A 27,424-nucleotide genomic window follows, 5' to 3' on the forward strand; every position below is an offset into this window, starting at 1 on the left:
TGAGTTCTTGCAAACTAACTTGGTATGATCTCTAGTAAATGTATGTATATTAGATGTTTTAATTATTCGTATGCAAAACAAATTTCCTCCTTTAAATCAAATGTCCAAAAAAACTACTTCCTCTATCCTTCTTCCCACTACCAATTATTCTAGATCCAATAACCCCTAAGTGCTGGCTCAAAAAAAAAAAGAGAAATTCTCAAACATTTTTGAGTTCTTATTACTTAAATCATTCGATCAATGGACATTATCTAAAACATTATAATGTTTTATTTTCTTAACATTTTCATTGGATATTCTAAATACATCGACATTCTTAAAAATTATAGGCAGAAAAATGATAAAATGTATTAAAATTAGTACAAAAATCCTATTTTAAAAAATCGTCAAATTTAGAGTTAAAATCGTCAAATCGTCAACAGGCCATTTTTGACAGTGAAAATCGTCAAAATGACGATAAATCGTCAAATCTGGCAACAGTGTCCCTAAGTGCTATTTCCGACTCGAGGTTGCGCGGGCTTTGCGTCATTAGTTAATGGGGATTGCATTTTAAATAATGCCATCTTTCATGACATCAAGAGGGTGGTCACCTTCCGTAGTAAGATACCGGAAGATCGATTGCTTTTTTCTTGTCGAGGTATGCATTGGGATTGATCTCACGCTACCTGTCATTCCGCAACGGGACTGCTATGGTAAGAGATTGGACAGCTCGAGTACTTGAGCAAAGTGCTTGTGCATGGACCGTTAAAGCCATGTACAAAGAATTGCTACCTGATTTCTTCATTGAAGGACCGTTTAAGTCCACCCAGTGGTTGAAAAAGACCACCGTGAAATAAGGCCGTTAAGGCAGGTGTTCATGTTAAGCACATTGACATTCTTGTTACTCCCTCATTTCGATGTCATTTATTCTTAATTAGTTATTGAACGTTATAGTGTAAAGCTGGAGGTCCACACTACGCGTCTTCGCGGCAAAGCATTTCGTGCTTTTCATACCTTCTTTTGCATCCTATGCATCAAGTTACATGCTACGCTTCTTCAGCCTAAATTTTTTGCTTTATTTACAATGAACTTAGCGTTTTAGTTTATTAAAATTGATAACTACACATTAAAAATATAATATAAATTGTCAAAATCAGCTGACACTAACCGTTTATGACACATACTGAAGTAGAAAGTAGATCTACTTTAGGCATTCTACACGTCAAGGCATCCTACGCTTTTGCGCTTGTAACTTGTAGCACACAACAACATTGATTCTACTCTTTTGACAGCCGCATAGAATGCGAAGGAGCGTAGAACGCGTGGTGTGGACCACCAGCTTAAATAACAAAGTTTTTGTTGCTTCAAAAATGCCGAATTATGTGGCATCAAGGCATGCCTAAAGCGCGCCGATTACTCACCGAAGTTAATGGTAAATGTGTTGCATTGTTTCAACTTACGAGGGATGATTTGTATGGTTCAGAAATGGTAATTTTGACAGTCAAAAAAGTTTGAAGATCTGGGGATTGTAACTGGATAACATACGAATTATTGCAGCGAATCATAACTTGTCATAATAAATTGATCCGTGATTATAACACGAAGCATATGTGATAGCATGTGTAGTCCGATCAAGCAGCCGAATCGATTCCAAAGTCAAATATCCATGGCACTAAGGAATGCTCTCTATTTGTTGGTACCAAAAAAAGGTTCTATCTAATGTGAGCTGCTAAAATCTGGCCAGACCATTAAAGGAAACCAATATTGAATGCAATAGATTAATTTAAAGCGAGCATTGGCTGAAACCAAAACCTAGAATATATGGCCAGACATGAAAGCGTAGTTGCTCTCTCTCTCTCCCTCTGTTCTGATTCACTTCAGAACAGATTATTCGAAATTGGCTAGATTCGTTCTTGGCCCATATGCTGGTAGAAAATGGGAAAAAAAGTATTTTGCTGATAGAACAGAACAAAACAGAACAGGTTATACGAAATTGGCTACTGTTTCGGTACAGTTTTGAATCAATTCTCCTATATTTTATTAACATTTAACAATTTTGAACTAATTACAAAAAATATAAAATTTCTTAATAAATTTTGCACAAATTTTTTCTACAACATTAAAGTTAAAGCATACAAATCGCATTTTTTACGGTGTAATAATATGTTTTCGCAAGTTTGCAAGAGCGATCGATGCTTTGAAGTTTCTAGCGATAGAGTTTCTTTGTTTTGATTTTAATTTAAGTTTGACAGTTGATTATCTTACAAGTACATTTTCACGTACATACGTCCATTACTACGTAAGTACTTGTGTTTTTCAAACAAATAATTTTTTTGTATGCGTGCGTGTAAATTGTTAAATGACGCTGCTAAAATCTTGAGAATGCATTAATGGCTACGTGTAGCTAACGTTTTTGTTTTTTTTTCTATGGATGTACAATATATTGTAAAATTTTTTTATAGTCATTGTTTTTGTTTCTTTCTCAATATTCTTAAAATTTATTTTATTGTTGAAAAATAATTACGCAAAAAAAAAAAAACGTAATTTCATGAAAACACAAATTGTCGTTAGAAAATAATTGTAGATTATTTAATATGATTTTAAAGGAGGAACAAAATGAAAGTGAAATTCACCGTTATTTTTAGATATTTTTGTTTTATTAGGAAAGTTTTATTATGGGGTCTGTTACTTAGGCTTTAAAACTGTAACAATTGTGGGCAAAATAGTATAATTTTTATAGCCGGACCCAATATAAGAGTGAACGATTTTGAAAATGTAATGCAAGATCTTAATGTCTTTTCTAGTTCAGAACAATAAGTCTCTATTTTGTGTTGAAGGAACTAACACATAACAAGTCTCCTAACATGTTCCTTGGAGGGTGGGGTCCGGACCTGTCAGTTCAACATGACAATGTAGGGAGTGAATTGCCAATATTTTTGATTATCGCAATGTAGTGACTATTTACCTTCAGCATTGCATAATCACTTTATTTTAAGAATCTTGGAATTAAATATTTTCAGAATTTTAATATAAATAAAAAAGTAATAATTAAAAATCTAATTTGTATATTTATAATTAAACACTTATTTGCGTATGTAATTTATAAGCCCATAAATATTTTTCAAATTAAATTTATTAATAACCCCGAGACCAGTTAACTAAACAATAACTTTAAATATTTAAATAAACAAATGATTAATAAATATAAAAAAAATCGTAATTAATTTTTTTCTCTTTTTACATAGTTCGATGATTACTTACGTTCATTATCGTTGTACGATACTGATTTCAAAATCATAACCGATGGTCAATTGCCCCTGCGTCAGTGTTTACATCGCGAGGCCTGTGTCAAAGAAATCGCACTGCCTTCATACTATAATAGATTTTCGGATTTACGCAAAGAATTTTCCATATACAAATCCGGTGATTTGTCCAGAGCCCTGGTGCCAGTTAAAGATATTAAAAGAATATTACAAATGCCCGCTACAACACTACCACAAAGTATCGGGGAAATAATGAAAGGTAAATAAATAAAATTAATAAAAATATTTTACTTGAAGAATTTGTTATTACATTTAAAAAAAATATTATTTCATTTAGAACTGAACATCACTAGTGTGGATGATAATGAATTTTATATTCGCGAATCTCGTGATATGGTCTCGGCAATACAACATTTACTTAAAGCAGGTAATAATCAATATTGAATTTGTATTTTATATTTATATGTTTGCCTTATGGGGTTTATTATTATTTGTTTATTTAATATTTATGTATTTTATTTGTTAAAGAAAATATAAAAATAAATTTTATATTTGTTATTGCAGGTCATAAATTTACCGCAAATGAAACTGTTAGTTTAGTGTTAGAACCAGGAATTTGGTAAGTGTTTTTATGATTTATTTTTAATATTAGAATAAATATACTTTTAAGTATATAAACCAGTGTAGACTGAAAAGCTTATAACCTAGGAATTGATAGAGAAATTGCAGGAGCACTAGCTATATACCCCACTTGATACCCAATTTGTCAAAAACCCTTACTTGTATACTCCTTTAAAACCATATTTAAGCATAGAACGCTGTTGCCACGATGTGCACGTAATCCCTTTCATCACGACAAAATATCCCAGCAGTTTAGAGAAGCAGTTCCGATCCGACCATTAAGGTTTATCCCTAGTCACTGGCTAAAGTATTAAAATCGGCTCATAATCACTTTCTGAGTAAATTAAGCTATATCCGTCTAACCGTCAGTATTGTATTGTAATCCCGGGTTATAGAAATGCTAACAATACATCTAGTCTGTCGGGACTGTAAACTGGTGAGAATCAAATATATTCTCGGTCTTTCCTTGGAATGATTTGACATGAGGTGGAATCAGAGTGCCAGATAATCTGATACTATCGGTATCCAGTTGCCCGCAGGACTTTTTCCTGATTGGTCAGTTAGTTGAGGTTCCTTAGGGATCCACGTAGTGGCTGTAGTTTAATACACAAATTCGCGGAGAGAGAATGTTGGTATGTCCAAATGCCATATGTATATGTCTGGATTCTCTCTCCGAGAGAATCCTATCGAGATATACATCGTGATTATATATTTATCGGGTGCGTTTGATGGGGTTTCGTTACCCCTTCTTTCTGATTCGACTTGCACTTCTCCACCTGTCGGGGTAGTATTGTTGCTACCTGTCATTCCCCAACGTGATCACTTGGCAAGAGATTAGATAGCTTGAGTACTCCAGCAACGTGCTAGTACTTGGACCGACAAAACCATGTACAAAAATTGCCACGTTGAAGCCACTCGGAGGCGGCCTGTAGAACGTTCTAAAGTCACCCAGTGTATGAAGAAGACCACTGTGAAACAAGACCGTTAAGATAGGCACTCAGACATTATTGTCAATCAGTTTCTTTATGTGTCCATGCGCGCACCCTACAGGTCTCATACTTTTTCCTTGGCTCATCGACGAAGGAACTAAAAATGTTTGAAATCGGTCCATTATTTCACCTAGCCCCCATACAACCCCAATAGGATTCTTAATACTGCCGATTTTCTTAATGATCCGCTCTCATTTGACCCTAGCCGCCATATAAAGTTCCCTTAAGAAAATCACTTCAAGGTCAATAAATCTAAATAAATAACATTATTTTAAACTTAAATCCCGCTAACAACATTTATAAGGATATGCCTATAATTACCCATGGACCTATATAACCTATTCTTCATAAAATCTATTTTTATGTCGGTAATGCCCGATTATACATTCCTACTTGTTTAACATATGTATGCTTGTCGTAGAAGGAAGTCAATCGTCACTCCATAGATTACAAAGAGTCAATGTATGAGAATGAATATTTTTGCTTTGCTTTTTAAGGTTTTTTTTAAGGGTCCACTCTCTTGATTACTTGGGGACTGTAAAGTGAAGACTATTTCCGCTGTCGCATACAAAGGAGACGAAAAGTGACGACTGTCTTTACTCTCTTAAATTCGAAAGACGAATTAAAAACAACCAGGTGGTTAGACTTTAGTGGAAATGACTGCACTTTTCGGAAGCATTGATCCTTTGACGAACTGCTTAGTCGGTGTTGTTATAACACAAATTATTTTCATATCAGTTCAATACTAGCTCTGATAGTGGATCTATTAGCTAGCTAGCTAATATCATTTTTTTTTGGATTTGTAAGGAGCGCATGTTGTATTTAAAATAGGCAAAGGGATGAACATAGTATGACTCTAGATTGTACTAGATATTTATAAGGACCTTTAATTTTAAGGGGTCCATTATACAAAAATAGCTCAAAAATGTACATATATATGTAACTAATGAAAATATATACTGTCATTATAATGCTAATATTGTTTAACTTAAATTAAATCAAACATTATTGAAAATGCACTTAATAATTCTAATTGGAAATCATACTACTCCCCTAACAAATATTCCCTCGAACAAGTAGTATTTGACAATTTTAAATACATGATATCGAAAGCAATACAAATTTTTTCTTAAATTTTTGTTTGTACAACAATTGACTAAGTAATAGTACATACATATGTACATAATTTTTTATGAAAAAAAGTGTCAAATTTAGTTTTTAAAGATAAGAATTATTTATTTTCCCCCAAAGATAATCTTTTTTAGTAATCGATATAGTTTATATATTTATGACTTCGTTAAAGAGTTTTTCTCTTAGGATATGCATTAGAAATTTTAACTCAATAATATAAGTTTTCAAATACACAACAAACAACCACTTGATAATTATCAGTAGAGCATGTTAAAATCTTATATATACAAAAATATAAACTCACACATGTATGTAGAACGGACTAGAATATGACACTTGCTTGCAGTCGTCATATCGCTTAGAAGATCACTTAGTTTCTTAAACATAAACAATTGTTGAGTGATGTTCTCTTTAAAGAGTAATATTTGAAGGTTTTGGTGGAAACAGAGAGCGAGAGTTAAGTGTTTTGGTTTGGTGTTTTAAAAATGCATAGTCAGTGCAGATATCAGTGATGGGGGGTTGTTATTGAAAATATTGGTACCTTTTTTCTAGGATTGGGAAAAATCTGGATGATATTTGATGGTTAAAAATTTGGTGTCATAGGCTCAGCAATGATCCTATGAAGAAGAAACTGTAAGTGTTTTACTGTTATGTAAAGATGAAGTCGGCTTTAAATTAATAACTTAAATTCTTTGTTGAATGGGAGTAGTTTAGATTATTTGACCAGAGACCATTCAATAGACTAGTCCATAAACTAGTTCGTATATAGTCCATAATGTCTAGATCTTATACAAGGTCATAGACTAGATCATAGACTAGTCCATGGTCTATGAACTAAAACATAAATTATTCCGTATACTAGTTACATATACTGGCCCACAGACCTATTAATAGATCACAGACTAGTCCATACTATTCTAAAGTCTAGTCAATACAGTAGTATAATAACTAGTTCATGGATTAGCCATACCTCTTTCATAGATCACAGACAAGGCCAATATGTATCAATATTCTAGTCCATAGAATAGACTACAGACTAGTCCATAATGTGTAATTCAGTGTAATTCATATACTAAGTCATAGACAAGTCTATACTCAACGGATTATTCCGAAATGATTATTCCGTATACTTGTTCATAGACTAGTTAATGGTCTGGCCCATAAACCTTTTAATAGATCAGAGCCTAGTCCATGCACTATTCCAAAGTCTGGTCAATGCAGTAATTCAATGACTAGTTCATAGTCTAGACTATAGACTTATTTATATCACAGACCAGTCCTATATTCTAGTACATAGACTAGACTACAGACTAATCCGTAAACTTCTCTATAGACTAGGTTTTAGACCATTCTATATATTAGTCCACAAACTATTACAGTCCATAGTCTAATTCATAGACTAGACTATATACTAGTCCATAAACTAGACTATAGACTTGTTCACAGGTTACTCCGAAGCCAAGTCAATAACACTAGTAAAATGATTAGACCATATTGTCCATAGACTTAGTTATAGACCAGTCTATAGATTAGTCCACAAACTAGCCCATAGAGTAATCCATAGTCTGGTTCTTAGACTAGACTATATACTAGTCCATAGACTAGGCTATATTCTAGTCAAGAGACTAGGCTATATACTAGTCCATAGACTAGACTAATATATACTAATCCATATTCTGCACTATAGTTCGTGGACTAGACTATATTTCATGGACTAGTGCTTAGACTTGTTCACAGACTTTTCCAAAGCCAAGTCAATAACACTAGTAAAATAATTAGTCCATTGTAGTCCATAATCTAGTCTATAGTGTAGTCCAAAGATTTAATAGCTAGAACAAAAACAAGTCCATAGATTAGACTATGAACTAGTCCAAAGAGTACTCTACAGAATATACCGTAGATAAGTTGAGTGACTAGTCTACAAACTAGTACATAAATTATTCCATAAACTAATTCATAGACTAGTCCATAAACTAGTCCAAAAACAAGTCCAATGACGTATTCGAATATTAGTTTAACAACTAGACCGTAGAAACATCATTCTTTAATTTCGGAATTTTTTTAAAAATGTACTTCTACATTAATTTTGACAAATAAATATTTAAAGAAAAAGTACTTAAGTACTTTTGCTGTCCCTGTACCATCACTGTTCTCTTATGTTTGAGCAAATGTATCGGGTACCTTAGTTTTTACTCTATTCTTTTGTTTATGTGTGCTTTTTTTTTATTATAGTTCAAAATACTCTTGCATACTTATTGGAATAAATTTCGAAAATCGAACTGGTGTTTTGTTTTTTTTATTGTTGTTCATTTTTAAAGAATGACACTTTACTTTGCGTCAAATCTATTTGAAACGTGCTCTCTGGCTTAAAAGTGTAAAAAGATCTTGAAATCAGCAGTAGCTATTTACACTCTAAATACAACTGACGGGATTCAGCAACAAAAAAAAAAAAGAATTATTCATTTAAATCTTACGGATTAAAACGCATTGATTTTTTAAGTTCAAAAAACAAAAGAAAATAATCAAATATACGATTGTTATCGTAACGTTTGCTATTCTTAGTTTAAAAAGAAAACAGAAAAATAATAAACAAAATTATCTAGCAAATATTATATATATTTTATTTAAATAATTAACAAGTGATAGAATAGAAAAAGGAATATAAATCCTAGATTTTATCACTTTAAATTTCACATAGAAAACATAACTAAAGTCCAAAGAAATTTTCTTGAAAAGTGAGTGATAAAGTGAGTGATTGATGGATTTGTTATAAATTTAATCCCTAATAAGTATTATACAATCAGAAATTGTAACAAAATAAAGCAAAATATAAAAAAAGTAAAAAAAAAAAATACTAAAATAAATATTTTATTAAAGTTCTTTATGTAGAGTGAGTTAAAAAGCCAAGTGTTTAGTAAAATTTCAGCTAAAGTCAGCAGTTTTTTTTTTCCAATTCCGAGTTATTTGGCTGACTATAGTGCAGTGCAAAATTGATTTTACAGAAAACGTGATTTTTAAGCAAAAAATTACTGGCAAATATATTTGTAAAAATTGTAATAAAAAAAAAACTAAATATTAAAACAAAGTAATCATTTTTTTAAACTTATTATGTACCTATGAATATGTAATTTTTGTTTTAAAGCAAATTCAAAATTATTTTATATTCAAAATAATAATTCCTCTCTACACTATATAAAGTTAAAATATTTTACTAATTTTTGTTCTTCTCTAACAAAATTTATTTATATTTAATTAATTTCCCTTTGTTATCTTTTCAGTTCAATTGATGATGAAATTGATGGAAATTGTATTGTAAGAGCTCGTGGTCTACCTTGGCAGAGTAGTGATCAGGATATAGCTAAATTCTTTCGTGGTCTCAACGTCGCCAAGTAAGTAAAATAAAATGCTAATATTTCATTATTTACATACTTGTATGTAAATCATATGTATGATGTATAAATGATTTCCTTTTCAATTGTTATTTGTATATTAAAAGCGGTTTCTTTTCAATTTGTCTATGGAAATTTTAAAATATCTATACATATCTGCTCTATGTCTACGCATAAAGTTATATAGTTTTTTTTTGCGTATTTGTGACTAAAATCTGTATTTTAAAAACCTAGTTTATACAGAGTATTTGAAGTATTAGAAATAAAATTTTAATGAATTGTTAGATTTTGAATTATTTATATGAATAAATCTATAGTTAAAGTATAATCAGGCTCGAATATTTCTATTACGAAGAGACTAAGAAAGTCAGATAGGTTTGCAAGATCATGTTGCTTTAATCATGCCCTACACTTAGCAAAAATATGGTTGCCAGAGATAAAAAAGTCATTCTAACGCTATAAGGTATTCAACAATATAATGATCACTGTATTTATATATCTAGTTGACGCAATCATATTTTGTTAAATTCATTATCGTTCAATTTGGTTTCAACCAACCAAAGAGGGGAGTGAATACATTCAAAAGTTTCGTAATCGATTCTTTAGGGGAACGGTGAGATCTGGTTCGGAATCAAAAATTTTACATACACAGAGGGTAAAGGAAATATACACGCCAATTGACACCAAAGAGTTTATAATTTTTCATTAACATCCGTCGTCAAAGTATATACATACGTACGACAACACATTGCAACAATTCGTTGTCGAAATCTAAATTTTATACACATCCGTTGTCTAAATGTTAACAAACGTGGTAAGCTCACTATTAGAGCAACGGATTGTTTGTCAATAGAGAGCTTACCACCATTGTTAACATTTAGACACAATTTAGATTTCGACAACGAATTGTTGCAATATTGTCAACATTATATAGTGTTGTCATACGTATGTATAAACTTTGACAACGGATGGTATTGAAAAATTATAAACAGTTTGATGTTAATTTGGTACCAGGCGTGTATATTTCTTTATCCCTCTGTGTAGAATATAAGAGCAAGTTCTAAGTAAAACGAAGTTTAAGGGGAAATAAAAAGGATTATAAGAAGAATGCTATTGACTCATATAGTGCAATGGAAAGGTACTGTTCCTGAACCAAATTCAGTGCCTTTTAGGTATATGCATTGAGGCAGTCTAATTAAAATTCTGATAAATTATCTGACAAATTAGCATTGTCTATCTATATAATTTATACATGCCCGAAAACATACTGCCTGAAAATGAGTTCTCAGCACTATGTTAGCTGTCAGGCATTGAAAATTTTATATCAAGAATAAAGAAGTCATTAAAGGGCAATACAAGTATTCTTGATAGGTCATGATAGGTTTTATAGAGGATATATTTATCAATCTAGTCTTGGTGAGAGAATGTAATAAGGCCTCTTAGAATAAGATCCTAGATATGGGGCGACTCTAAAGAGTGCAGCACGAGAAGCCTCCTCAAAATGAGCAAGTCTGAGGACAGTATGATGGTACGTTTTCTGTGTGGAAACACAGTATTACGGACACAACTATACAAAATTGGACCTGCGGATTCTGACAAATGTAGAGCATGTAGAGATGACTGTGAAACTCTGGAGTACTTTCGTAGTCATTGCCCCTTTTTCCCTTGCTTTGGCGTTCTTTTGGATAGGGACCTATCCATTTGGCTAGGTCCCAGAGAGAATCATCAGGTATTTTCTAGATTGGCTTAGGAACTGCAATTGAGAACATATTTCGACTTTATCGAGGTGAGAGCATAAAGAGATGCAGGACTGTCTACGCAGTTCCCCCCAGGACATGTTACCTTGGTGAAATCTCCACCTTGGTGTTATTGCAATATCCCGGGGAAAAGAGGTGCTACCAATACCTCTAGTCTGCCGGGACTATCAAACTGGTGATGATCAAATGTATCCTCGGCCTTACCTTGGAATGATTTGACATGTGGTCTAACCTGAGTACCATATAATCTGGCACTACGGGTGGCCAGTTGCCCGCAGGACTTGTCCTGGCCGGTCAGTTGGTTGTTGTTTCTTCGGGATCCACGTAGTGGCTGTGGTTTATAGCCAAATTCGCGGGGAGAGAATGTTGTATCCAAATGCCATATATGTCTGGATTCTGGATTCAACTTATGCTGGATTCCTGAACCCGTTGAGTAACTCTTACTCTTCGCAAAGTAGGGCGCCAGTATAGGTTGGGGAATTTTCATGTTGACACTTGGTACTTGCCTTTCATCCCCTAGATCGTTCTTTATGGTCTGAGAATTGATCTGATGACGATCGGGAAAGTCTTCTCTGTCCGACAGGGAACTAGTACTGATTTAGTAGACCTTTTACTTCAGGGAAGTTCTCGGTACTGTTGCCATCTCAACAGGATTCATATTGTTTCATGCTAGGCGATTTAACTTGTCGGGGCAATTACTGAGTTCGAATTGACTTTGGAAATTTCTACATCCTTTGTCACATTATCAGATATACTGAGGGAACCTGATTTATTGGCTGGGTATTTCGGACTACCAAATACGTCTCTAGGTGCTGTTGCCGAATCAACAGAGTCATCTCAGTAGTGTGGTTGCGAGGGCTTTAAGAGGTTAAGGAATACACTGGAATGGGTCATTAGTTGATGGCGGTTGTATTTTAAAAAATGCAATCTTTCATGACATCACATACCTTCCGATATACCGGAATACTAATTTCACCTGATGTTGGGGTAGTCACCCCTTCTATTGACTTTAGACCAGTGATTGCTTTTTCCTTGTCGGGGTTTGCATTGGGATTGATCCCATGCTGCCTGTCATTCCGCAACTGGGCTACTATGACAAGAGATTAGATAGGTCGAATACTAAAGCAAAGTGCTTGTACATGGACCGGCTCAGCCATGTACAAAAATTGCCACCTGAGTTCTTAATAAAATGATTCAGACCGTCCCTAGTCTACCCAGTGGATGAAAAAGACCACTTAGGCCGTCAAGGCAGGTGTTCACGTAAAGCACTGGACAGTCTTGTCTATACAGATGTATATAGTCGCAAAATGTTTTTCGACGGCCATAACGTGAATATTATGCCGAAGGATTTCTTGATTGATATCGATGTAGTACAAAAATTTGTTAGGATTTCGATTATAGTTTGGCTGTCGGTAAATATTTGAACATTCTTATCTGAATTCTGTTATAGCAGACCAGTTTGCCACTTTTCTGAATGATATCTTGGTTCAAAATTTTAGGTTTTAAATGCCTCCCTTGTTCCTCGTTCGAGTTTATGGTGAAATACAAGAGTATAATATTTAAAATCATGAAATCGGAAATTCTGAGAATGTAGGATTTGTCAATATTAAATATTTCCTCAAATAGCTTGTTTAAAGCAATTATTACAAATTCCCGAATATCTTCAGATGTGAACATATTAGCGATGATCAACTCAAAAATGAGCCTTAATTATGATTTTATAATACTAAGGTTAAGGTTACATTATCAGATATTTAAAACCTATTATGAGTTTGTTCTTAAAGCAAAAGAAGTTCTAAATGGTAGATCGTTTAAAAAATGTTCAAAGTTGATTGATGTATTTTAAGCCAAAAAAATCTCCCAATTCATTGATTATAACTTTTTATAATTTTCATTTCAAGTCCTTGACATTCTAACATTAGAATATGGAAAATAACTTTTCAATGAATTTAATTCATGTTTCTTTTAAAGAATTGAAACTTATTCATTTGTAATTATTTCAAATCTTGTCTATATATTTAGTTACGTTTTAGTTAATATATTTGTATATACATAAATATTGAACTGATAAACAATTTATTACTACATATAGTATAAAATATTTGATGCTGATTCACTCATTTCTCTCTCACTCTATCACATTTGTACTCTTTCCACTGATCTGTATTAAGATACGAGCAGTATTGTACACTAAAGGTCAAATACGCACTGATAACAGATCTCTAAAGGTTTACAAGATTCATATTACTACTACATTTAGCAAATTTACTTTATGACTTTAATCGTTTGGAAATGATGAATGTAATTTGGATTAATGCATTTTTGATCATAATTATATGAAGAGTTATATATAATTGAAATCAGGGATTTTCCCTTATATTTTAATAATTTTCCTACTAATAATGAAGTTTGTTCTTAGAACTAATAAAATGCTTTAGTATCTATTTTGATATTAATTTATTATTTAAATATCAAAATCCAATATATTTATTACTAAATATTTTATAAATATTTTCCAATTATTTAAATTCAAATAATTATTACTAGAGTTTAATCTCTTATAATCTTTTATGTGATTTTTAATTATTTTTTTTGCAATTATTCTATATTAAATACGTAATATATATGTAGTTTTAATAATAATTTACTGAGAAAGGTATATAATATTATCGATTGAATTGGAAGTAATATTAAATGATTTAAAAAGAATTTTAAACCGATTTAAAAAATATATATATTGAAGTCTGAGGAATTATGTTTAATAATTAAATTTAATTTATATTTTTGCAGAGGCGGCGTAGCATTGTGTCTTTCACCTTTGGGTCGTCGTAACGGTGAGGCCCTGATTCGTTTTATATCCCAAGAACATCGCGACATGGCTTTAAAACGACACAAACATCATATTGGTAATCGTTATATAGAAGTTTATCGTGCCACCGGTGATGATTTCCTATCCGTAGCTGGTGGTGCTTCCAATGAAGCTCAGGCATTTCTCTCAAAAGGTGCCCAAGTTATAATACGTATGCGTGGCTTGCCCTACGATTGCACCGCTAAACAAGTGGTAAGTGTATTTTGAATCATATCGAAATTTATCTGAAAATTTTTGAATTAATTTCTAATAATTTTAATAGTTGGACTTTTTCACAAATGGCGAAAATCCTTGCAATGTTTTGGATAATACCGAAGGTGTTCTCTTCGTTAAGAAACCCGATGGTCGGGCTACCGGTGATGCTTTTGTTTTATTTGCCAATGAAAGTGATGCTCCCAAGGCATTGGCTCGTCATCGAGAATCAATTGGTCAACGTTATATTGAGTTGTTTAGATCAACCACGGCTGAGGTGCAACAGGTTTTGAATCGTTCTTTAGATCCCAAGACCTATGAACCAAATCATCAGCCACCTTTGATAGCTCAATTGCCTACAATGCAGTTGTCTCTGTTGCCACAAGTAAAATTGATTTTCAATATTTTAGTGTATTGATTTTTATACCTAAATCTAATTTTTTAAAAATGTCTTCTTCTTATAGCATCTTATAACATCGGGCACTACTAAAAATTGTATACGCTTAAGAGGCTTACCTTATGAAGCTCTCGTCGAACATATTTTGCATTTCCTAGATGATTTTGCCAAACATATTATATTCCAAGGTGTTCATATGGTCATCAATGCACAGGTAATTAATGATTTGATCTATATAGTATGAGTGTAATCTGAACAAACTTTTATGCTACTAAAAAGTTATATATGAACCGGGACTTTCTTTCAAATAAGAGCTTTTAGCATATAAACAGGTCTTCTATAAAGAGGAGTATGAGCACAACCTGAGACCAAAGAAAGGCTTCAATCTCTTAAACGATATTATACTCTCCCTCTCCTATAATTTCATGAGCGGGACTTTCTTCTAAATAAAAGCTTTTAACATATAAAACAGGTCTTCTATAATGAGTAGAATAAGCATAACTTGTGACTAAAGAAAGGCTTCAATCTTTTAAAAGTTCTTATTCTCTCTCTCTCTCTCTTATGATACCTTAAAAGTAATGCATTTCAAAAGCGCTTCTTTGTGATCATAAAATGTATAAAACTGCATTACTGTCAGATTTAGTCAAATAAAATATTCTAAATATTTTTAATTATTTCATTACAGGGTCAACCCAGCGGAGAGGCCTTTATACAGATGGATTCCGAGGAATCAGCTCGCTTGTGTGCCCAGCGCAAACACCATCAATTCATGGTGTTCGGCAAGAAGTATCGTTATATAGAAGTTTTCCAATGTTCCGGTGACGACATGAATATGGTCTTGAACGGAGGTCTACAATCACCAGTACCAGCTGCTCATGCACACCCCCATTTGGGGGCTGGCAAACAACCATCACTTTTATCACCGGGTATGTTAGCACAACAACCGCCGGCCAACGCACAAACTATTAGTCCTCATACGCATGCTCACACTCATGCCCATGCTCATGCTTTGCAATCGCCGCCCTCTGTTGCTGCAGCCGTTGCGGCACTCTCACAGCCACCCCAATTAGCTGTGCCGGCCACAGCTCAAACGGTTTCCGTTGCTGCTGGTGGGTTATCACCCTATATGGCAGCTACTGCGCCACCGGCCGCCGTACCACATCCGTCCTTGGCTCAAACTGCAGCAGCAGCAGCTCAAAATGCCGCCGCTGCTGTGGCAGGTTCTTTAACCAATCATTCAAATCAATTGCCCGTGCATACTGCCTCAGCATCAGCGGTTAGTCCTCAGGCAGCCATGACATTTCCCTTTAATCTCTCTTTACCCCCTCCGCCTACAGCGGCCACTGCTGCCGCTAATTCGGCTTTGATAGCCCAACAACAGGCTCAATTTATTGCTCAACACAATTTGTTGGCACGCCAACAGGCAGCTGCTGCCGCCTCCGTAGCTGAGCAGCAACAAATGTATACAAATGTTAATCATTTGTTTATGCAACAGCAAAATGCTGCTGCCGCTGCTGCAGCTATGGGTCAGGCCAGTGCCTCAGCTGCTGGTCAGCCTCAGTTTGTCTTTATGCCACGCCCCTATTTCCAACCCTTTCCCTTAGGCTATATGCCCGCCCAGCAGAGCTATCAGTTTGCGGGTGTTATGCATCAACCTCCAGCTGCCACTGCCACAAGTGGCATGCATGCTGCTGCTGCAGCAGCTGCTGTTAATGCTGCCAATGTGGCAGCCGCTGCTTCTTTGCCACATTCCATGAAACGTTCATATGAGAATGCCTTTCAACAGGAAGCCAATGCCGCTGCTAGTGCAGCCAAACGTGTTTTAACCCGTCCACCGGGAAATTTCTATCAATTCTATAATCCCGGCATTTAAATGAAAGTTCTGTGTTTTAAATGAAAATTGAAAATCGAATAAGAAAATGGCTGCATAGCAGTAGTTATAATAAAAATATATATTTTTATAATTTTAATAATTTTGCAAGCATTTTGCAACTAACTAGACTCCATTACTTTGCTCAAGACATTCCAATTTATAAAATTTATTAAGTGCTTCCATTAAGGCCTTTCCCAGCTGAAAGCAACCCGAGCTAACTTGCATGAAACAAGGGCGGTACGATTGCAATATTTAAAAAAAAAAACAAAACTTTTTAAACAAATTAAATATTAATTTAATTATCATTTAAAAAAAACGGAAAACCTATTTTCTAAACTCCATCATTTTACATTCATACAAATAATTGATTGAATTCTTTGAAATTTATAAATTTTATCATGGGTTTAACAATTTATATATATTTTTTTAAAATTTATTTGTTTATTATTTTTTTTACTTTTAACTTAAAATTAAGTTTAATTTTGGATTTTTTTTTCTTTTATATTAAGTTCAATATTTTGAAAAACAAAAATATAGCTTTAAGTTTAAAACTTTTTTTTAGAAAAAAAAACTGAAGCATTTGCACAAATTTATAATTTATACTTAAAATCTAAAAAAACTTTAATTTATTTATAATTAAACAAAAAAAAAAAAAGGATTTAAAGTTAAACAAAATTATTTCCTTTTAAAACAAAAAAATTCTAAAAAATTCAAACAATATTTGGCAGCTTTAAACTTAAACAAAAAAAAACTATCTCTTAAATCATTAATTGGGCTTTGAGATTTGGTTCAAAAAAATATTATAACAATTAAAAAAAAAGACTTTAAGAGGCTAACATTAATCAAACACTGTTCAACGTAATTTAAAAAAATTAAAAAAAACTATTTCTTTAAAAAACCTTCTTTCTACTAAGTGCAATTTATTTTTAAAAAATAAAATTTTTATTTTATATTAATTTGTTTAAGTATTTAATTTAATTATTTCCTTAATTAAGTTCTACCGTGTTTGATTAATGTCTGGTGTTGGCTTTTGCATACAATTTTGTTTACGAAAACATTAAAAAAAAGAATTGTCATAAAATTTTCAAAATATTTATATTAAATGGTCTGACATTTATTTATTACATATTTGGGCATTTGCAGTTTGTTTTTTTTTAAGAATTATAAATTTAAAATTAATTTAAATAACTGTGTTTTTTGCAGGCTTTAAGTTAATTATATAAAATATTTTATTCGCAAACAAAATCAAATCAAAATTAATCACTTTTAGTTTTTGGTTGGCTCATTTGTGTCACTTTTTTGGTCTTTTTGTCATCTTTAAGTAAATTTCAAAATTTATTTGAACATAATTTTGAAATAATCATTTGAAATATGTTTATTACTCTTTATTGAAAACATTTCCGTAATCTTTTCAAAGTTTTAATTAATTACTACTTAATTAAAAGACAATTTCAGAAAATTTTTAATTTTAACTTTAAACAGGGTTATTGCAACTAAGTTCATACTTTTGGTTTCGATTTTAAAAGAGATTTCAGAACTCCATGATATCCTAGGGAATCTAATATGCATATGGACCCATTTGAGAACCTAAAATCGATTAAAAACGATCATTAAAGTGAGCTCTACTCTGATTTTGTACTGAATCAAATTGGCGATACTCACCACCTCACGATATCTTATGGAACCATATGTATCAGATATAAACTTAAGAACTTTCAAACGATTAAAATCGATCATAAATGTTAGTTCTTCTCAGCTTATGTTTTGGATTTTAATTTCCATATATCTACAGCTAAATCAAACTGGCGATACTCACAACCCCATGATATACTACGATCCTAAACATATCAGATATAAACTTGAGAGCTTTAAATCGTTTAAAAGCGATCTTTAATGTGAGTTATTTTCTGCTTTTGCATCGAATTTTAAAAGAGATTTCCATATATCTACAGCTAAATCAGACTGATAATACTCACAACCCCACGATGTCCTATGGACCCATATATATAAAATAAAAACTTGAAAACTTTAAATCCATTAAAACCTATCGTTAACGTGAAAGTGAACATAAGTTCTTCTCTTCTTTTGATTCGGATTTTAAAAAATATTTCACTATATCTACAACTAAATCAAACTGGCGATACTCACAATCCCACAATGTTCTATGGACCCATAAATATCACATATAAGCTTGAAAACTTTAAATCTATTAATTACCTACGGCTAAATCAAACTGGCGATACTCACAAACCCATGATATCCTACGATCCCATAAATATCAGATAAAAACTTAAGAACTTGAAATCGATTAAAACCGATCATTAACGTCATTTCTTCTCTGCTTTTGATTCGGATTTTAAAATAGATTTCCATATATCTACAGATAAATCAATTTGACGATACTCTTCACCCCACGGTATCCTATGGACCCATATACATATATCAGATGTAAACTTTAAATCTATTAAAACCTATCATTACTCTGAGTTCTTTTTTACCTTTGGTTCGAATTTTAAAAGATATTTCACTATATCTACAGCTATATATCGATCGATATATGTACTATATATAAGATATAAACTAGAGTCTTCTCTACTTTGGCTTGAATCAAAATAGATTTCAATATATCATTAGCTAAATAAAAACTGGAGGTCCTATGGATCTATATACATATATATATATCCGATATACATTTGAGAACTTTAAATCGTTTAAAACCGATCATTATCTTAAGGTTTTCTCTGGTTTTCAATATATCTTTACCCAATTAAAAACTAGAGCTACGATTGCCTATGGACCTATATTTGTATGTAGATCAGATATACACTTGAAAACCAAAATTCTCAGCTTTTGGTTCGAATTTTAAAAGAGATTTCCATATACATATATATAGCTAAATCAAACCAAATACCCCCGATCTCAACGATATCATCTGGACCCATATATATCAAATATAAACTTGAGAAACTCAAATCGAATAAAACTGATGAGTAACAGGAGCTTTTCTCTAAAGACTTTGATCGATTAAGACTCGAATCATGCTGCTTTACAGATCTAATTGTAAAGATCAGATCCGAAAAAGTTCTATGTCAAATTTTTATATTATTTTCTTTTACAACTTATTATCGGAACCAAAAAGCATGAAATTTATATATTAAAGCAATAACCTCTCACACTTTGCTTCCAATCTGAAAATTGTCTATTTTAATTATACATTTTATAAATTTTTTTTTAACTTTCTTTTTTCTAATTTCTTCATAATTCGTACTTAAATTATTTACTTACATTTTATAATTTTCACTTTTTTTATAAAAAAAATTAATTTAAAATATTAATATTATTATATTTACATTAAAACATTATTTATACATTTAATTATATAAAAAAATTATTTATTATTGTGCGTGAGTTAAAAAAAGGGTAAAATAAGAAATTTGTTGGTGTTAGTTACAAAATCATTATGTTGTATAGATTTTATTTTTAATTACTCGTATTTATTTCTGTAATTTTTTTTTAATCTAAATGTATGTTTTGTTTTTGTCATCACTAATCCATGTACACTAGACAACAGTTTCAATATTTTTTTTTGTATTCTATCTCTTAAAATTTTTTTTCGCTTTTATGTCAAAACTTTTTGCGCTCTATCTTTAATATGTTTGCTGGGTTATTTATCTTTTCATAGTATTCGTATATGAAATTCATAAAATTTACTTTGTTGGGTTGTGTATTTCAAACAGTTTCATGCATTCATGTTTTTTTCTTGTTTTTATTTAGTAAATTAGAAAATGAACTTTAGTTGTAATTAATAATGGAAATTTAATTATCTTTTATTAATATGAGTATGAGTGCTCCAGAGTTATGATTTATTTACTCTAATTTGGTCCTATATAGGCTTTAGTACCCGAATTCCAAATAAGTTATATAGCAGGCATGGGGGTAATGATTATACAAAGTAATTCATAACATTGTCAATTACAATTACTTATAATGTGTTATTGAGCAATAACCAATTACAATTACTTGTAACTGTAATTGAAGTTTTTCTAATTACAATTATTTGTAATGTGTATTTGGCGAATAACGAATTACAATTACATACTTGTAATTAAAGTTGTAGGTATTAATAACTACAAATTACATGTAATTATAAGGTACAAAATTCACAATTACAAGTAGTTGTAATTAGAAATTCTACAGTTACAATTACAAATAATTGTAATTAGAACAGCTACAATTACATGTAATTGAATTTTCGACAATTACAATTATTTGTAATTGTAATTGAAGTTTCCAATTAAAATTACTTGTAATTGTAATTTAAGTATAGCTAATTACCTGTAACTATAACGAACAAAATTCACAATTACAAGTGATTGTAATTGGAAATTCTTCAATTTTAATTACAAGTAATCGTAAATGTCAAAACTTCAAATACTATTACAAGTAATTGTAATTGGGAAAACTTCAATTACAATTACAAGTAATTGATAAAGCGTTAATAACGATTACTTCAAATTGTAATTGAAAATGTAGTCATTACCCCCCAAGCCTGATTACAATTACTTGTAATTGTAATTGAAGTTTTCAATTAAAATTACTTGTAATTGTAATTTAAGTATAACTAATTACAGATTACATGTAACTACAAGGAACAATATTCACAATTACAAGTAATTGTAATTGGAAACTTTTCAATTATAATTACAAGTAATCGTAAATGTCAAAACTTCAAATACAATTACAATTAATTTTAGTAATTGGGAAAACTTCAATTACAAGTAATTGTAATTGGTAATTACGATTACTTGAAATGTAAATGTAATTGAAGCCTGATTTCTACTATCAATTATGAATTTCTCTATCACATCACGTTTTTGATTTATAGAGTGTTAAATTTAAAAAAACCCCTGTTCTGACCATATCTGAGACGTTTTAACAGCGCAAAGACATCTTCGTTTCAAAAATCTGTTATGTCATCCGAAAATCTGTCGACTTTGAAATAAATGTTTAATTTTTGTTATTCTTCCTTCTTCGAAATATCTTAAGATAAATTCTTATAAATAAAGATGTATGAAAGTAATTACAATTACTAGTAATTGTAATTATTATTACTCAGCTACACATTACAAGTAATTATAATTGGAATTACAAATAATAGTAATTGGTTATTACTTTATATAGTCATTATGTCCAAGCCTGATATCTGATATTACTGAGGTACTTTTAAATGTCTAAGAGTTCGAAAGATATTACAATTTTATGACATTTTCTATCCCAGATCGTCTGTATTCACTTAATTATTTATAACATATCAGAGAGCATATTTGACACTCTATGTCGATATCTGGTTTTGATGGATTATGTTCTCTTGCTGAAAGTTTCAGTTCGTAAAAGAGAGAAAGAGAGCAAACTTGCCTTAATTTTATGATCATTGTACGAGAATTTTGAAAAATATCTACGATGCAGATATGTCAGAGAATATTTGTCACTCTCTGCCGATATCTGGTTTAGATGGATTATGTTCTCTTGCTGAAAGTTTCAGTTCGTAAAAGTGAGAGAGATAGAGAGCAAACTTGCCTTAATTTTATGATCATTGTACGAGAATTTTGAAAAATATCTACGATTCAGATATGTCAGAGAATATTTGTCGCTCTCTGCCGATATCTGGTTTAGATTGATTATGTTTTTTTGCTGAAAGTTTCAGTTCGTAAAAGAGAGAGATATATAGAGCAAACTTGCCTTAATTTTACGATCATTGTACGAGAATTTTGAAAAATTTCTACGATGCAGATACATATGTCAGAGAATATTTGTCACTCTCTGCCGATATCTGGTTTAGATTGATTATGTTTTTTTGCTGAAAGTTTCAGTTCGTAAAAGAGAGAGAGATAGAGAGCAAACTTGCCCTAATTTTATGATCATTGTAGGTCAATTTTTAAAAATCTCTAAAATGAAGAGACTGAAATAGTACTGAGTTTTTTCATAATAACCTTTGGAATAGTCTATTGTTTGGTCTATTGACTGGTCTAACGACTAGTCCATAGAGTAGTCTATTGTGTGGTCTCTTAAGATTAGACTAGATACTAGATTCTACGTTAGTTTTGAAAATGGTCTAGCTTACGAACATCAAGACCCAAAATAGTTTATTATATTTATATATATATTTTTTGGTTGATCTATGGACTAGTCTATTGACTGGTCTAATGACTAGTCTAGAGGGTAAATGTTTAGTTGGTCTATTGACAGCTTTCTTCATTACCTTATAGCAGCGAAAGGCAAAGAGTAAAAAATTAGTTCTCTGACTGGATTTGCTTACTTTTTATACATGTGTGAGCATGCATACGCATGAAAGAATGATAACAAGAGAGCCTTTTAGGCTGGTCTGTTGACTCGTTTATTGACTAGGCTATAGACTAGATTAGGTAGCATTCGTCGATTGTTTTAAATATTTAAATGTTTCCAGATCATTGGCCATGTGTATCTGCCAATGTTGCTTAAATTTAGTGAATGCTCAGCGATTTTTTCGAAGGACCATTTCTTTTCTTGCTCTCCCCAAAACATGCATACATTTACAGATAATGATTTTGTAACTCGCAGCAAATATTTCGAGTAAAACCTTTGGCACTTTAAAAATTTTTTTATATATAAAAGAAAATTAGTTTAAATTTACAATATTGATTTAATAAATATTTTTATAAAATTTGTACTTTAAGTACAACAAAACAGTAGCAAAAACAATTTAAAAACGACATAAAAATTTTTGCTCAAAAAGGAATTGCTTTCAATAGAGTAAACTATTAAAAAATACATTTATATATTTAAGTTTAAAAGTAAAAAATTCTAAAAAACAAAAACATTTCAATATTTAGCATAAAAAAGTATTTTGGGTTTTAAAACCTTAAGTGCCTTAATAAATCTAACCTGGGATTTTATATGGAATCAAAGCAAAATGCTTTTTTATGTTAAATTTTAAGCAAAATATTGAAATGTTTTAGAATTAGAAAAACATAAAAAAACAAAAAATTAAATCATTTTAAAGATTTGATTTTTTTTTATAATTTAACTAAAAAAAAGACATTTTAATTTTGTTTTGATATTAAATAATTTTAATTAATTAATTATTTTTTTTGATACTTAACATAAAAACAACATAAAATATATTCCCACTTTCTTAATTTTGAATTATTTACTTAAATAAATATTAAAAAAATAATAATAAAAAAAAAACATATTATCTACTTAATATATTGTTTATATACAATTACAACAACAAATATATAATATAATCATTATAATTAAAACAAACGAAACAAAAAATTTAAAACATTTCTTCAAAATTTAGTTTGTATGTGTGTGTGTATATTTCTCTAGTGTTTTTAACTCGCATAAATTATTTAATTTCTTCTTGTAGGGTGTCATTCATTTATTTAGCATTTTTTATATATCGTATATATGTGTGTATTTTTTTCCTATTTTATTTAATTTTTTTTTAATAATTTTTTTCTCTCTATTACTCTGGTTATCTAATTAATTCAATGGTTGCATATTGCATTCATTTACTTTAGAGAAGTGTGTACAATTTTTTCCATTTTAATTTGGTTTTAAAAAATTAACAAATTTTTTTTGGTGGTTTCCAGCTACAAAAATAAATCAAACAAAAAGTTAATTAAATGAATTAAAGAAAACAAAAGGGGTTTCAAAGGTGGCTTTAATATTTATATTTATTTTAGTTTATAGTTTAGTTTTTAATTGTATTTAATTAAAAATTTACAAAAAAAAATCTCTACTACATACCAACATATATAACTACGTGTGTGTCTTGTAACGTCCGCCCATATCTCTTCAATTAAAAATCAATTTACAAAAAAAACAAAAAATTCTTTGGATTTATAATCTTGGGTTCAAGGTGCTGATTGCCGTGCAAAACTGCTCAAACAACTTATTTTCTTAATTATTTTTTATTTATTAATTTTAATTAAATTTATCTATAACTATTTGTATGTGTTTTCGTGGTTGGTGTTAACAAATACTTAAAGTATAACTGCGTTTATTTATGAAGCTGTAAGTAATTGTTTACCTGCTCCTTATAATATCGTTTAGTATATCGTAGTAAAAGTCTATAACATTAAACGTTACATGGAACATCTCTTAACTTTTGACATCTTTTACATTAATCAATTTTCTGAATTATCAGAGTTCAAGCTAACGGCTCTCTTGGTTTCGGACATTTGTAAACTCATACATACATGCATATATATCAAAATCCTCTATGCCGACATGTAAAGTTGCTCTCTTAGAAACGGAGTTTTCAAATATATCTGACTTTTTTAGTAGTTTTTAATGCTCTTAGAGCAGTGGTCGTCATAAAGTCTTATTTCATAAAGGTCTCACCAAAGAGCACAGACTATAGGTTACACTAAAGTTCAGACTATGGATAAAGTGTAGAGCAGACTTCGCGCCAGTCTAGACTATTCAGATTTAAATTAAATCATAATACAGACTCTTCAGTCTGAATTACTGCCTCATCTACAATATGCACTAGACATTAATTTACTATATGGTATGTACTCCAGATTATAGTTTAAAATATATGTCAGTCAGACTAGTTAATAGGCTAGGTCATAGATCAGTCAATAGTTTTTCTATTAGAATATTTCATAGACTATTTAGCACACCGACCCATAGACTATTTCATAGACTAGTAATTAGGCTATTAGTCTGTAGACTAGTCTATATATTTATCCGTAGACTAGTTTGTATATTTGTCTGTAGACTAGTCTGTATATTAGTCCATAGACTAGCCTGTGTATTAATGCATAGACTAGTCTATAGATCAGTCCATAGACTAATCTGTATATTAGTCCCCAGATTAGTCTGTGGATTAGTCCCTAGACTAGTCTATAGATTATTCTCTAGACTAGTCTATAGATTAGTCCCTAGACTAGTCTATAGATAAGTTCCTAGACTGGTCTATAGATAAGTCCCTAGACTAGTCTATAGATAAGTCCCTAGACTATTGTATAGATTAGTCTTAGACTAGTCTATAGATTAATTAGTCCATTGATTAGTCTATATATTAGTCCCTAGACTAGTATATAGATTGGTCCCTAGACTAGTCTATAGAAAAGTCCCTAGACTAGTCTACAGATTAGTCCCTATACTAGTCTAAAGATAAGCCCCTAGATTAGTCTATAGATTAGTCTATAGATTAGTCCGTAGACTAGTCTATAGATTTGTCTACAGACTAGTCTTTAGATAAGTACCTAGACTAGTCTACAGATTAGATCCCAGACTGGTCTATAAAATAGTATAGCTTAGTCCATAGAGTTGTCTATAGATTAGTCCATAGAGTAGTCTATTGATTAGTCCATAGACTAGTCTATTGATTAGTCCATAGACTGGTCTATTGATTAGTGCACATAATAGTCTATAGATTAGTCCAAAGATTAGTCTATGAAGTAGTCCCTAGACTAGTTTATACATTAGTCCGTAGGCTAGTCTATGGATTAGTCCATAGACTAGTCTATCGATTAGTCCCTAGACTAGTATATAGATTAGTCCCTAAACTAGTCTATAGATTAGTCAATAGAACAGTCCACAGACTAGTCCATAGAATAGTCTATAGATTAGTCCCTAGACTAGTCTATAGATTAGTCCATAGACTAGTCTATAGATTAGTCCATAGACTAGTCTATAGATTAGTCCCTAGACTAGCCTATAGATTAGTCCATTGACTTTTCAACAGCCTAGTCAATAGATTCATCTATAGACTGGTCCATAGATTAGGCAATCGACTAATAAATAGTCTATTGATTAGTCCCTAGACAAGCCTATATATTAGGCCTTAGACTAGTCTAGTCTGTAAACTAGTAGATAATATAAAATATTAATAAAAAATTCGAAAAATAATGTAGTACTTTTGACCTTAAATAATACCCTTCGCTAAATATTTGCACATTTCCATGCTTAGTGCACAATAAAGAAGCGGAGTCTAGTAATGCAATTTCTAGTTCCGACAAAAAGACATCTAAATCTCTTTCTATTTCAACCATGTTTAACGTTTAATGTTTTCATTCGAGATCAACCGGATATGCAGCATACATTTGACATTTGTTTAGCACTGGATTTTCATACTCCCTTTTAGTCGTATATAACGTTTTAAAATAACTCTTTCGATTAATTAAATGTAACGACATTTTACCTTTTAGCACTGGAGCTTCTTTTTGAAAACAAAAAAACAATATTTTAGTTTTAGTTTTATTTTAAACATAATTTCCTTAAATTGAAAGTGTTTGTTTATTTTACATAGTTACATTAAAATATGTGTGTGTTGTTTAATTTTTATACATTTACTATTTTTACACCAAAAAAAAAAACCTATAATATTCATCATCGTACGTACTTTTTTGGTCCAGAGTGTCAGTTGTATTCTACTCTTATTGGTGGTGCTGGTGGCATAAAAATTAAAAAAAAAAAAATACTGAATTGCAAAAATACAGTCTTCTTATTCATGGTGGGTCACTGGTAATTATTAATTTTTTTTATTAAATAAATGTTTTAATTTAATAAATTTTGCTACGGTGAGTGCTTTTAATTTAAATTTAATATTTTATTCACACTTTTCCTATCCTCCTTGATTCCTTTTAACACTTTTTAACCTAAAAACAAAAATCTTTTTTTTTTTTTAAACAAAAACACTGTATTAATTCTATCACTTGTGTTGTTCTTTTTTTAAACTTATAATAACTTAACTTTAATAAATAATTTTGAGTTTGTTTTGAATTTTGTTCTAAACATTTAAGTTTTTTTTTAATAATCTTGGATTTTTATTATAAATTTTAATTTACACTCGTCTACTGTTTGTTAAGCTTACAACTTTGCCAATTATCTATTACAAAATGATGAATAGTAAACGAGTTTAATTGAATACCCCTATTATTGTTACTTTTATATTAAAATTATTA

The 27,424-nt window shown here is 30.9% G+C and overlaps 1 protein-coding gene across 8 annotated transcripts in view; it reads left to right on the forward strand.

The window, feature by feature from the left end:
* The window catches only part of LOC119599544 (RNA-binding protein fusilli), a 92,882-nt gene that overhangs the window by 60,005 nt on the left and 5,453 nt on the right, over positions 1–27,424 (forward strand). For 6 of the 8 annotated variants that reach the window (XM_037949332.1, XM_037949328.1, XM_037949329.1 and 3 more), the window contains exons 4-11: positions 3,225–3,501; positions 3,580–3,669; positions 3,807–3,861; positions 9,262–9,372; positions 13,920–14,190; positions 14,261–14,575; positions 14,655–14,801; positions 15,273–16,858. In XM_037949332.1, coding sequence (XP_037805260.1) covers positions 3,225–3,501; positions 3,580–3,669; positions 3,807–3,861; positions 9,262–9,372; positions 13,920–14,190; positions 14,261–14,575; positions 14,655–14,801; positions 15,273–16,460 — 2,454 coding nt within the window. In that variant the 3' untranslated portion in view covers positions 16,461–16,858. Of the gene's footprint in view, positions 1–3,224; positions 3,502–3,579; positions 3,670–3,806; positions 3,862–9,261; positions 9,373–13,919; positions 14,191–14,260; positions 14,576–14,654; positions 14,802–15,272; positions 16,859–27,424 lie in introns of those variants that run through there. The other 2 variants (XM_037949335.1, XM_037949334.1) reach the window with 1 other exon arrangement.

The sequence above is a fragment of the Lucilia sericata genome, unplaced genomic scaffold, assembly GCF_015586225.1.
Source record: "Lucilia sericata isolate MDLA Ls3-8-SP2 unplaced genomic scaffold, ASM1558622v1 Contig000080F_arrow, whole genome shotgun sequence".
Taxonomy (NCBI): Eukaryota; Metazoa; Arthropoda; class Insecta; order Diptera; family Calliphoridae; genus Lucilia; species Lucilia sericata.